Source organism: Xiphias gladius, chromosome 7 (assembly GCF_016859285.1).
Source record: "Xiphias gladius isolate SHS-SW01 ecotype Sanya breed wild chromosome 7, ASM1685928v1, whole genome shotgun sequence".
NCBI classification, from domain to species: Eukaryota; Metazoa; Chordata; class Actinopteri; order Istiophoriformes; family Xiphiidae; genus Xiphias; species Xiphias gladius.
The window spans coordinates 21,363,184-21,375,547 of record NC_053406.1 but is presented as its reverse complement, the minus strand read 5'-3'; the positions used below and the strand labels follow the sequence as shown (position 1 = coordinate 21,375,547).

The window sequence follows — 12,364 nt, the reverse complement described above, 5'->3', positions numbered from 1 at the left end:
TGTTACTTGACTAGTGACGTGGGCCTGTCAACTCCTATGATATTTTAACAGCCAAGTCTGGTTAGTCCTTGGATCACGTTTCAGGCAGCCATCACTCCACACATTCATGATGGAACAGAATAGACTTTGAGCTCTGCATACTTCTTTCAAGTTACAAATACTGCTCTGTGATCACTCAAAAATAAAATGATCCACAGCTGTTTTAAATTCTGGGGTCACGCTGGTTAATGCCTCAACTTTTTTCATTGTGCAGAAGTGGAAGAGAAAATGTCAGTGTCAGACAATGCACATGGCTGATTTTGCTGTAAGACCAGCAGAATGGAGGGGAGGTAATACCACTTTTCCATGTTTTACCTCTGCTTTATTAAGCATCAGCCAAGCATGCCCCTGACATTTACAGAGCAGAAAAAAGACCTGATGCCTTGATGCCTTTGCCTGGAGAAACAAAGACAAAAGAGGATGAGCGATTACATTAGGAATAGATGGAGGTTTAATGCTAACAGTTACGCAGCAGTAAACAGTATGAATATTTCCTCTCATGATTTATATTTCCAAACTTCCTTGGCCTCATCTTCCTTTCTGTCAGACATACATACACACACATACTATCTTTGCACAACTGTCTGTTGTTGGCAGTGTCCATGAGGGTGGAATTCAAACACTGGGGATCGGTTGTACACCTGTGATGGTAGTATAGTGGGAGTGTGTGTGTGGAGGTAGGGATGGGGGATGAGTGACATGATGAATTGAGCGTGCTGACGACGAGGTAAAGCAAGCGGTCAGGGCCTTCACCTGTCTCACACACCTGTACTTACAGAATACACACCTGTGCTTACCCTTCTGGGCCCCAAGGCACAGATATAACCCTTGCTCTATTGTCTCACTGCCTCTGTTTTCCAAACAGCCATTTAAGAGTTCGAGGCAGGCCGACAGACAGAAAACGATCTAATTACTGTTATATAATCCCTGATGATTGGATGATAGTGAATGAAACCTCATTGATCAATAGCAAATACCCAGCCAGCAGTTATAACCCAAACTGGCTCTGTGTAGGACAGATAACTCAGTTGCAGTGTGGATCTGACGAGCATTCTTATCTCCACAAAACTTGATTATCTTAAGAGCATGCCAAACTGCAGACAGGAAGTCAGGACTGAGCACAAAACAAGCCTGTGATGCCTTGGGAAATTTGGTTTGCCTTACGAGTGTTTTTTATGTTGCATGCTGCACTGAAACTTTGTGTTTGGGGAAGCATCTAATTACTCCGTATTTCATTGCCTTCGCTCTGCCCTCTGGTTGGCTGTCGAGCGGCAACCTTCAGATAGACGGGAGAGATGTCAAGGAAGAATTACTTAGACGTAAATACGGCGATATAACACTACATGCTCACGTGAGCCAGCCCACAGACAGACGCACTTTGAAAACAGAGAGAGAAGCTTAAGAATACATACTGTCAGCCATGCAAACATGTAGGCACTGTAAGAAGGATCAAGTAAGGAGACAGTACATAAATGCACATGAGCTGAATGAAAAAAGCATTTGTCACATACATATACTGTATTGATTCACATCGATGTTTATAATTAGGCATACCTGTTTATGACATACTGTATTTCTAGTCATTATCAGTCAATTTACTGCCACATTTCTGCCTGTTTTTCTTCTATGTGTTTTCAGTCAGTAACACACCTTCTTATTCTTCATTGTTGAGAGTTTGTGTGACAGTTGTACCTGAGCTGAGTGTCTCACCAGTATCTTGAGAGATGAGGTTAGGCCTGGTGATAAAAATGCATGAGCTGTCTTTCTCTGTGAGATGTGTGAAGACGGACAGCCAGAGCACGACCCTCAAGCACACATCTGTCACACACAGCAGCACTCCAGTGCAGCCGTAATGCCGCTCAGAGTGGTGGAGCCACGGAATAGGTGTCTTGTTCCACCATCTCCATCCTCGTCCTAGCCTGTGGATTATCCAGTTATGACAGTTTGGTAACTTTCCTTCCCTGTGACCACCTGGAAAATCTAAACCTATGGAAGAACATAGACCCCAACCTATAGACTATCACTTACCAAACCAGTGTTTTAGTGTGGAAACTATAGTAACCCGGAGGTCTTCTGAGGGGCTCACCTGTGAACAGACTGATATCTCCGTGTATGAGATGAGGGTATGTGAACATCTTCTGTATAGCAGGCCCAACATGTGAGCATTAATACGCTGCTATTGTTGAACCTTTTCATGAATTGTAAATAGTATATAATAGCAATTATTTTGCCAGGGTATATACTATGCATGTGACATGCTGTCATTATTCTTGGCGTCTCTCCGCTACATTTATAAGTCCTTACTTAATAATAATAAGACATAGCATTCCCTGGAAGTGTTTTATCCAAATAACAATAAATAATAATGCACGTGTTTGCAGGCAGTTTTTTAATGTGCTAATATATGCTATAATATGCTAAAAATTATGTTTAGTAACACTTAATTGGCCTAAAATGACTGTCTGGCCAAGCAGCCTGATTTAACTGCATTCTTATCTTCATACTTTTGGAATATGATCACATTATTACACACGTAATAATTTGATTAGTGATAAGGCCTATACGTCAGTGCTGTGTGAATCTGTTCTTTTTATTTTCCTGCTGCAAAACCCCAGGACCACATTGCTTTGTAAACCGAGCCGACATGACCAGGGGGGAGTTGATTTACTGTATATAATGGCTTCTGGTGAGACTGGCTTTGTGGTTGAAGTCTTAGTGTTGAACGTGGCACGAGCCAAGTGTCACAACCATTGCGGCGAACAAGAAAAAAAGCTTTAATCATATCCTTGAACGTTTGAACCCTCCAGTTTCACTTCCCGGATGGTGATAATTTTTCTGAAGATCTGCTCTCGGGCATTTGTCATTGAGAGGCCCGGTAACACCCGACCAGTGGTAAAATTATGAAATGTAGTGGGTTTATGTGTGCGACTGTGTTTTCTGACATCTATTCAGAACCATCAAGGCCCGTTGTTTTTTTGTGTTACCACGGATATATGGGCCTGAGTAAATTGAATGAGTCCTTCATCTACTTACTGCTGGCACCCCTGACCCTATAGCCCTAAGCAAGACTGGAGGAAGTGTCCCATCTCGTGGATGGTGTGTGGTTAAAGCTCTTATTCATCATCTCCACATGTGGGGCTAAGGGCAACTGGAGTGGCTGGAAGTGGTGACTGCCCTCATTGACATGCAGGGACACTGCAATGTGTTCACTACAGGTCAGCATCCACAGCACACCTCCAATTATCCACTCAGTTCTCAACACAGTGCATCATAGACACCTGAAGGCTTTCCCCTCCACCTTCCCCTCCCCTTCGCCTTCATTTCTAAAGCAATAAAGCACTTATTTATTTCTCCCTGTTCAATCTGCAGGGGCAGCTCAGCAATGCAGGTAAAGAGATTACAATGCTTGAGGGAGAATCAATTGATGCCATTCATTTCATTGCACTCCCCTCAGTAGGAACTGTTTAGGGTAGCCCACGCTTGAAAGTAGGGAATTGGTGACGTGATGTTCTAGCCCAGCTGTGTCTACTTTCACATACACGCCACACACACACACACATACAGACATGTATCTTGAGAACATCAACGTAAACACTACTGATTGCTTATCTGATTTTATAGCACATTCAAAAAGATTAAAATGAAAGTGTTCTACCACCATAGTTTCAACTGATGACTACTGCTTGACTGGAGCAAATGGACATTAAGTTTTCTCAAGGGCTCCTCTACAGTAGTGGACAAGGAAGGGGAGACAACTAATCATTAAATTCACCCCTTTCATTTTCAGTACTTGTTCTGGGATTTGAATCGTTGATTTTCCGCACACAAGCACACTTCTTTATAATCGAGGCTACAGCCATAGTGCAAAACAGAGGCAGGTAAGTAAATGGCTGGACATGGACTGCTCAGAATGATCTGCAGGGAAAGAGAGAGGAATAAAGAAGGTGGGGTGGTGCTTCGAGCTACACGCTTGAGTGGCCCTGGCATTGGAAATCATTTAATCTGCATCACACAGTTTAGTGTCGCTACCAGTGGCCTGACCCACAGAGCTGGTGCTATACTCCTTACACTAATCAGGTATTTATAGAGAGCAAACAGCACCCTTATCAACACATTACACTTCACCATAAACAGGCCTAAACTGTTCCTATGCCTTCCTCCTTTCCCCCCTTTTGTCTCTTGTTTCAAGTCAGCAGTCTCTGCTCTTATGAGGCAGGCCATCTGCTGAAAAAGAGATAACATCGCCCTTTCTGTTCATCTCTGTTCTGATAGTAGAATGAAAAGTGAGAATGAGAGTAGCTTGGAAAAAACAAGGCAGAATCTGCTTGAAATGAAATCTATGTGAATCTGCCTTTTGCAGCAAAATCAGATATTCTGTTTCCCACAGTTATCTATTTATATAATCCAACTGCAAGGGGGAGAGAGGGCAAATACACAGATGCACAGTCAATACAACCCCACCACACCACTGCCCGAAATACACTCAGAGTGGAATTCTATCTGATATTTGTTGGAGGAAAGCATGGATGAAAGTGAGAAGTTGAGAGCAGCTCCTAGAATTACCCTTGTGTTTGCTTTCAGAGTATAGATCTTAACAGAAGAAGGGAGGGGGCAGTATGTAGAGCACTGAGGTGGAACAGAGCCCATCATGTGAGCTTGCTAGCTAGCTAGCTCAAACTCCCTCCCTCTCTTGCAAAAGAAGATGAAGCGGAAGAATCTGCTCTGCACCTTTGAACATCCTTCATTTCACTTTTTGTGTATTCACTCTGAGGATTTTGCTGTATATTCCAGGATATATCTAGTGGCTGGCTCTATGTAGTGGGCTGGGATATGCTCCAGGAGATACAGCAGGTTGTCTTTAGTGACACCTCACTGAGATGAGCTGGGTGTCTGGTATTGGGGTATACTGACAGCCCAGCGTAAAGAAGATGAATATCGGGTGCAGACCAGGTTGCTTGCAAGTGTCATGGCAGGCCAAATCTAGATGCGTGGACGGCCAGTAACATCATTTTATCGCTACCCCCGGTTTCCCCCTGCCACTCTCATATTTCCCTTCTGATGACATGATGGATATGACTCCGTCATCTTCAAAGCGAGGGTAGGACGTAACAGGACAGAGAGCAAGTGAAGGAGACAGAGAGATATTGGGAGGGGGAGGCAGAGATATATAGAGAGAAGGAGATGGAGCAGGAGGTTGATGAGAAGTGGGAGGCAGGGGGGAGAATATATTTCAGAATGGACAACATGGATCTAAAGCATAATTCATTCCCTCTGAAATTTCTTTGTGGTTTTCGTTCATTAATTCATTCATTCATTTATTTATGTACAACTTTATATTCAATCAGCTCGCTGCGTTTCAGCACTTTCTGCATGAAATGCCTCCGTCATTTTAGTCTCCACATTAAAGTGTTATTGCGTCTTGGCCTGGACCTTGGTTTTCATGTTTGATGTTTTATGGAGCCTCAGTGATTGGAACTTTTTGCCTTGGTCCAAGGTTGCCGTTGGTTACCTGTCATCATCGCACGTCTGTTGGCCGAATAACTAATATCTCTTTGGGGAGCCCTTCCCTTTATGCTCTGGCTGCGACTGGTGCGGGTATTGATTCAGTTGGTGGGCTAGAATTTCTCCTGGGACCTAATAAAAATAATTACAAAAAGATCATCAAAGGCCTCACCTTCTGTTGCACGAATGAATAAATATGTGACAAAGATAATAGATAAAAAGACCCCTTCTATGTGTGTGGTCAGTGGAATATTAGGGATAATGAGCTGTTATGATAGTTAAAGTGATGTTTTTATCCTTGATTTGGCCACCAAATTGAACCTATGCTTGTATAAGTATGTTAAAATTTTACAGTATATGCCTTTAGTTATATTTCAGTGATGAATTTGAAGTGTGATATGTTTGGAACAGAAAAAAAAAAACAATAAGAGGGAGAAAGCATGCTCAAAAACTGCACGTTTCTTGGATTTCAGTGAAGCTGACATAAGTAGCCTGAAAGAAAAGGCAGAAAAGAATCCGCTTCTGCTTCAGTAATCCCTCTCTGTTTTCATTCTCTGTCTGTGTGCTTGTTTGTTTGTTCTCTGGTTCCTGCTTTCCTCCAGTAGTGGATGACTGCACAGCAGTGGTGAAAAGTAATGGTGGTGTTATTGCAGACAGGGGGAAACAGCATTTTGATTGGAGCGTGTGCCCTGAGACCCAGTGAAGTGCACTCGCCTCAGCTCAGAGAGCACTTGATTGCACAGCACCAATGATTGCATTAAAAGGGCAACAGAAAGACCATTTACCGTAAAGAGAGTGAGAAAGGGGGCCCAATAGGAAGCTGAAAATTGACTTTCACTTCTGCTAGGAGCTTGGTCGTATGGCTGGGTGGTGGGGATATACATGAAGTTTCTTAGTTGAGCTTTCTGGATGGCAAACATATAGGGTCAGGAAAAGCACATGGGAGCCACATGATGGCACAGGAAAAGATATATACACATGAATGTACAAACATTTTAGTGTTTGAAAGTGAAACAACAGGCAAGGTTTACATGTTGAGGTTATTCAGTATCAAGGTGGGCCTCTTTTAAAATATATTCCATGGTATATAGAGGTGCTTTGAACATTTTCTCCCTCTACACCTGTCTACCTTCACTCAGGAAGGACAATGACCAGTCACGCCTCGCCCTCTGTGCACCCAGCTCCGATTTTTCTGGCAGTGAAAGGACAATTGTAGAGGCATCTGCCGTGTTCATTTCCACAGGAAAGAGGAGAGCAGATGGAGACTCAAGGTTTAAGTGATTAGAAGGCAGTAGATTGGAATACAAATTGGATTTAAAGAAATTATACTGATATAAATTGAATGGAGTCACCGCAGTTTAGTGCTGTGCATGCGCACTGGCCTTAGTGGAAAGCCACTGCAGGGCCTGTGGATTATGGGGGAAGCAGATGCTCTAGTGAGATAAGAATAAATGTGCATTTGACACTCCATCCGAGGGAGATGGGGGTCTTCGTGTCTGTCCTTTATCTTGCCCTCCATTTATCAATGTCACAATGTTAATTACTGCTTCATTTATTAAGCCACTAAGTGCCAGAATACAAACTTGCCCCTCTGCCCCTTCTCTGAAAGGGAAACTGGCTGCTGGCTAGGTTACTGTTACCTACCACTGGTGAAAGAGATTGGGTAGAAATGTGCCAGCAGGATACTGTAGGTTTTTGTTCCACCACCAGTAGTACATCTTCAGTTTTTCACATAATGCCAATGAGATTAGATCTTGCACTAAAGGAGCAGGATATCGGCACCCCCTCTACTACTGTGGCCCCACTTAGAGCAAGACACTAGGCTTGATGACTAATCAATGACAGGGAAATGGAGGGAATTAGCCCAAATTAGGAAAAAAAGAGAACAGACTATCTCCTGTTCAGGGGTCAATATACCACCGTCTGATGCCTGATCCCTGTTAGGGCAAATGGTGGACTAGTGAACATTTATACATTGTAAATGAATTTGTTTGCATGACGGTGTGTGAACGTGTGCACACACATTCACTAAACTTGGTGTCTTTGAAGTGTATTTTCTGCTGATCAATGGGTTTCTACCTGCGCCTGTCCTTTTGCCCACAGAGTCTTGGACAGAAAAGACCGGGGTACAGCTTGCCCCAGTTTCCCCAGGGATATCAAGTATAAGGGGTAGTGGAACATGTGCAAACCCAACCAAACAAAGAGCTGGAACCTCCACTATTTTGCCCTCATCCCATGTTGAATTTAGCCCTTATATAAGCACAAAGGCGTACGTGGTAAACTGCTCCTCTGTACAGCAGCCATCGTCCTATTACCCCACTGCACTGCCCCGGGGAAGGGCACAGTCATCAAGTCAGCTCAATCACGTGCACACCTGCAACAACTAATTTTAAGACAAAGAGCCCAGCACTTGATTTAATACAACACTGACTGGTTAACAACTGAATCAGAGTTATTGATGGGTATTGGATGTGGTTCAAAAGACAGAAGATAAAGAAGTGGCTGCTGGAAAATTTTGCTTTATTCACCATTCCTTTTACAGTCTTTGATGGTTTGATGCTGGATCAAACTCTTTGATTGTTGCATGGTTCCCATGACCTTTGTGATGTAAATGTGTGAGTGTGGCTTACATCTCCTTATCTCCATGGTCAGGACCTGGACACAGACACACAGAGCATTCTGACTTGGGGAGCATTATCTTAGCTGCCAGACCCCCAGAGCTCACCCACTGCAAGCCCTAATAAAAAGGAATGGGCCATGGTTTTCAGCCACAGGGGATTTCCATTACACAAAAGTCATGACTCCGACATTCATATTCACGTCACATTTGCACTTCTGCAAAAGTCAAATATATAATTTGGGCATGTGTAGTGGTCAGATGTAAGCAGACTGTATGCCTCCAATTACCCACAAGCCCTTGCATATAGGGTTGAGTAGAGCAGATGGCTCTGGCTGAATATGGTGATTAGGGTTCAATTTATTTATTTATTTATTTACATGCTTCTAACCCAAGAAAAGCTTAGGTAATTGTTAGAGTGCTCCATCCATTTTCCATTGTTAGTTCGGGTCCAGGTAGCGGTGGCGGCAAATTGAGAAATATAGCCCAGATGTCCTTCTCATCGGCACTGCTTTTTGGCACTTGATATTAAATTAATGTTACTTGTAGTCACCTGGTGAAATTTAGATAAGTTTAGTCAAAATTTATTGGAGTGCTGGCTTTTTTTCATGGTTCTCCAAGCTGTTTTGTTGCTGCATTGGCATTTGCCTCATTTTCGTGGGATTGGTGGTATATAAAGGTAGTTCATTAAAATGATATTTCTTTCCTTCACAGAACTTTAAAGGCATACTTAAACACAAGATGTTGCTTAGTAGTGTGTAACTGCATTTGTAAATCAGGTCAAATATGCATAGATACTGTAGCTGAATCAACTTCTCAAGAGAAGATATTTTGGACAGCAGGTTTCCCCAGAGGCATGCAGATCATTAGATAAGAAAAGACTTTGAAGTTGAAAAAGTAGTAGTTAATTTGTTTATTTGGCCATTTTTTACAGTGAAGTCAAGTTAAATTAATTTTAGTTATAAAGCCCAATATCAAGAATCTGCCTCAAGGGGCTTTATAGTCTGCACATGTGAAACCCTCAATCCTTACTAATGGTTATAATTTATTTAGTTTTTTAATGACATACTTCATATTCTAGTGTATATTAAATAGCTGCATCTGAGCCACAGCCTGTAGATCCTTCTGTGGGATCCAGACATCTTCCCAAGCTAAATGGTTTATTTAATCTGTTACTATTAGTCGTGTCTATTAATTTAACCACTAACTTCCCACTATTTTCCAGACAGTTTCCCCTCTGGCAGTTGTGTTTATGGAAGACGATTTTGACTTGAAAAAGCATGTTTGAAGAAAACATTGAACAGAAACCGGTCTGTAAGTCTGTTTGCTGTTCCGCTATGATTAATTTCATCTATTCTTTTTCCTCCAGGATCCCGTCTGCGCCAGGAGGACTCCCCACCCCGGATTGTGGAGCACCCCTCTGACCTGATTGTATCCAAAGGGGAACCAGCTACTCTCAACTGTAAAGCAGAGGGTCGGCCAACCCCGACAGTCGAGTGGTACAAGGATGGAGAGCGGGTGGAAACGGACAAAGACGACCCACGTTCTCACCGCATGCTGCTGCCCAGTGGCTCACTTTTCTTCCTACGCATTGTTCATGGACGACGGAGCAAACCAGATGAGGGCGCCTATGTCTGCGTGGCCCGGAACTACCTGGGAGAAGCTGTCAGCCGCAACGCATCTTTGGAAGTAGCATGTGAGTCAGGCCTCTGTCTCCTCCTCCTCCTTTATTTCTCCTCTTTGTTGTCTTGCTGAAATCATTTAGCCCATGAAATTCAAAAAGTCATTTGGCTGGACGATGATGATTCCAGATGATAGAAAGACTGGATTTACATATAACACAAGATATATATGTAAATAATGTAAATAATATTTGAACATTTTCTATCAACATTCTACAATCTTTTTCTCCATTTCTAAATAGTGGAAAATTACATCATCTTTGGTGTAGGGAACAGCAGTAAACAAATCAACATTTGATTTGAAGCAACTGTAATTACACTATTTTTAGAGTTGATTTCATCTTGCTTTCTGCGGTTTCCATTTGAAAACACTGTAATAGTTTCCTGTAGGTTTAAAAGGGACAGTTAAGCTCTGCTGCGGTCTCACAATGTGTGTCATTGTTTGGTAATGGTTATGATAATAAGTTGTACAGAATGAATTTTTCAACCAAAGACTTAAGAAAATTTTCATATATTCTCAGGTCGAGGGAATTTTATTGAATTTATCAACACACCTTTGAACTGGACATAAAGCTACTGTCAGATTGTATGAGAGGGGCATGATTGCAAGGCAGACACAGGTCTCTCACAGGTGGGTGGGGGTAGAATGACAGGCACAGATCAAAAGCCTGATGGACATTCGACACAGGCCCCCCTCCAATCTACTGTGTTGGTGAACATTGACAGGCAGAACCTGAGCTGTGGGTCAAATGACCTTTGAAGATGAGCCTCCCCCCAGCGGGCTCAGGCTGGGCTTCCTATGGAGCAGCTCCTAGAGACCTCAAACTGCCCATAAGGTGGAGTGGAAAGTCTCCATGCCCTTATGCTGTTTTAACTGGTAGTACTTTTAGTTATATAGCCCTGGGTTTCAAACAAGGGCTCCCACTATAATGTGTTTTTAGTGGTATTTACAGATTTTTTTTGGATGCTTTACTTGATCAGTGAGGGGGAGACTGTAGTCGAGACTGAGTTAGCTGTAATTATCTTATACCAGCAATTAAGCAAAAATGCTAAGCACTCATTCTCTTTATCAAACATAAAACAGGCAAACATTTTTCTAATTAAATGTCTTGAACAGAAGAGACAGCCAAAATAATATATGCCACATAATAAAAAATTACTACAATGGTATCAGGATGGGTAGTTGGTTTGTGACTGGGAAATTGACTTTTTGTGTTGGGGAGGAGGAGGGGCTTGGCCTCTGCCTCTGATCCAGTCCCCTGCCCTCCCGAGGGTCTTCCAGCAGCCTCCAGGTGCTAACTGAGTGACAGCAGCTTGATCTATCGATTGCCTTAAGAGGGCTCTCCCAGTCCAGAGGAAAATTCATGAAAAATTGATGGAGTCTCCAGATTATTTTATTTTTCCCTTCTCACACTGTTTATTTGTCTTTAAGTACTTTCTCTCTGCCTCTCCCATATAATATGGGTTGTGCAGCAGAGGGGGTTGAATAGGGGCATTGACTACTTGAATGGCTTAAAGGTGAGGGGTGAGAGGTCAGGCTGCCAGGAGACATGGGGATAAGGAAGAGCTAGCAAGGTGAAGAAATAAGAACACACATATGATGGGTATTACCAGTGATATTGGGTTTGAAAGAGAGAGGGGTTCACACTAAAGCCTCAGGCCACTTTCTGAGTAAAAAGGAACAAAGCTGTGCCTTTTATCATTGGATCTGTAAAGTACCATTTTGACAGAAAAAAATACACCCCCCAGCTCCCACTTAGGCAAAAAGTTTGATTCTGGTTCTACTTTCTACAGTGCCCCATCATCACTGTTACTGTACTGTCAAAACAAATATAAATATACCCAAATACCTTACTTTGCACAAATACCTTTCTAATGTGTACCTGTAGCATTGGGCTGATATACTGGTCACCTCGCGTGCGCCAAGATGGAGGTGAAAACTTCCTAGGGTTAAACAGTTTTTCCTTAACGGAGTAGAAACAACTGTGTGACATCTTGGCATTTAGTAAGTTGTCTAACTGGACTCTCTGATTCATATTTCATCTTCTATTGTTCTGCACCAACACAGAATAATACAGAACAATACAGCCAACGGGCAACGGGCAACCAGGACCATCTTCTGCGCATCTGCATGGACAAAAAAAGCCGTTGCCTAGAATGCAACTGCAACCAGAGGGACACCAAACTAACTGTTAACCAAGACTAACTCACTATCTACATTTAATTGTTTGTCTAAGTGATGTAACATGATCCAATTCTGTATATAGCCAGTATTGGCACTACACTACCTTGCACAGTTTTGGTGAAATTGAACTGACCTGACCCGGCCTGGGACACTGATAGAGATGAAGCATGGGGCTGGTGGGTCAAGTGCAGTTCAGCAGGGACAGTTACTAGGTTACTAGATTATGAAGTGCAATAAAGTTTTATGAAAGTAGAATATTTTTTAATATCTATTTTATTATGAGCAGATCAAAGTCCTCAGAAGCACTTTAAGCATTTTAAAATGGAGGAGATAAAGAGA

General features: G+C 42.5%; 1 protein-coding gene across 1 annotated transcript in view; it reads left to right on the top strand.

Moving 5' to 3' along the window:
- The window catches only part of robo2 (roundabout, axon guidance receptor, homolog 2 (Drosophila)), a 320,982-nt gene that overhangs the window by 160,829 nt on the left and 147,789 nt on the right, over positions 1 to 12,364 (top strand). Inside the window, exon 4 of the mRNA XM_040131075.1 lies at positions 9,528 to 9,854. Coding sequence (XP_039987009.1) covers positions 9,528 to 9,854 — 327 coding nt within the window. The remainder of the gene's footprint in view (positions 1 to 9,527; positions 9,855 to 12,364) is intronic.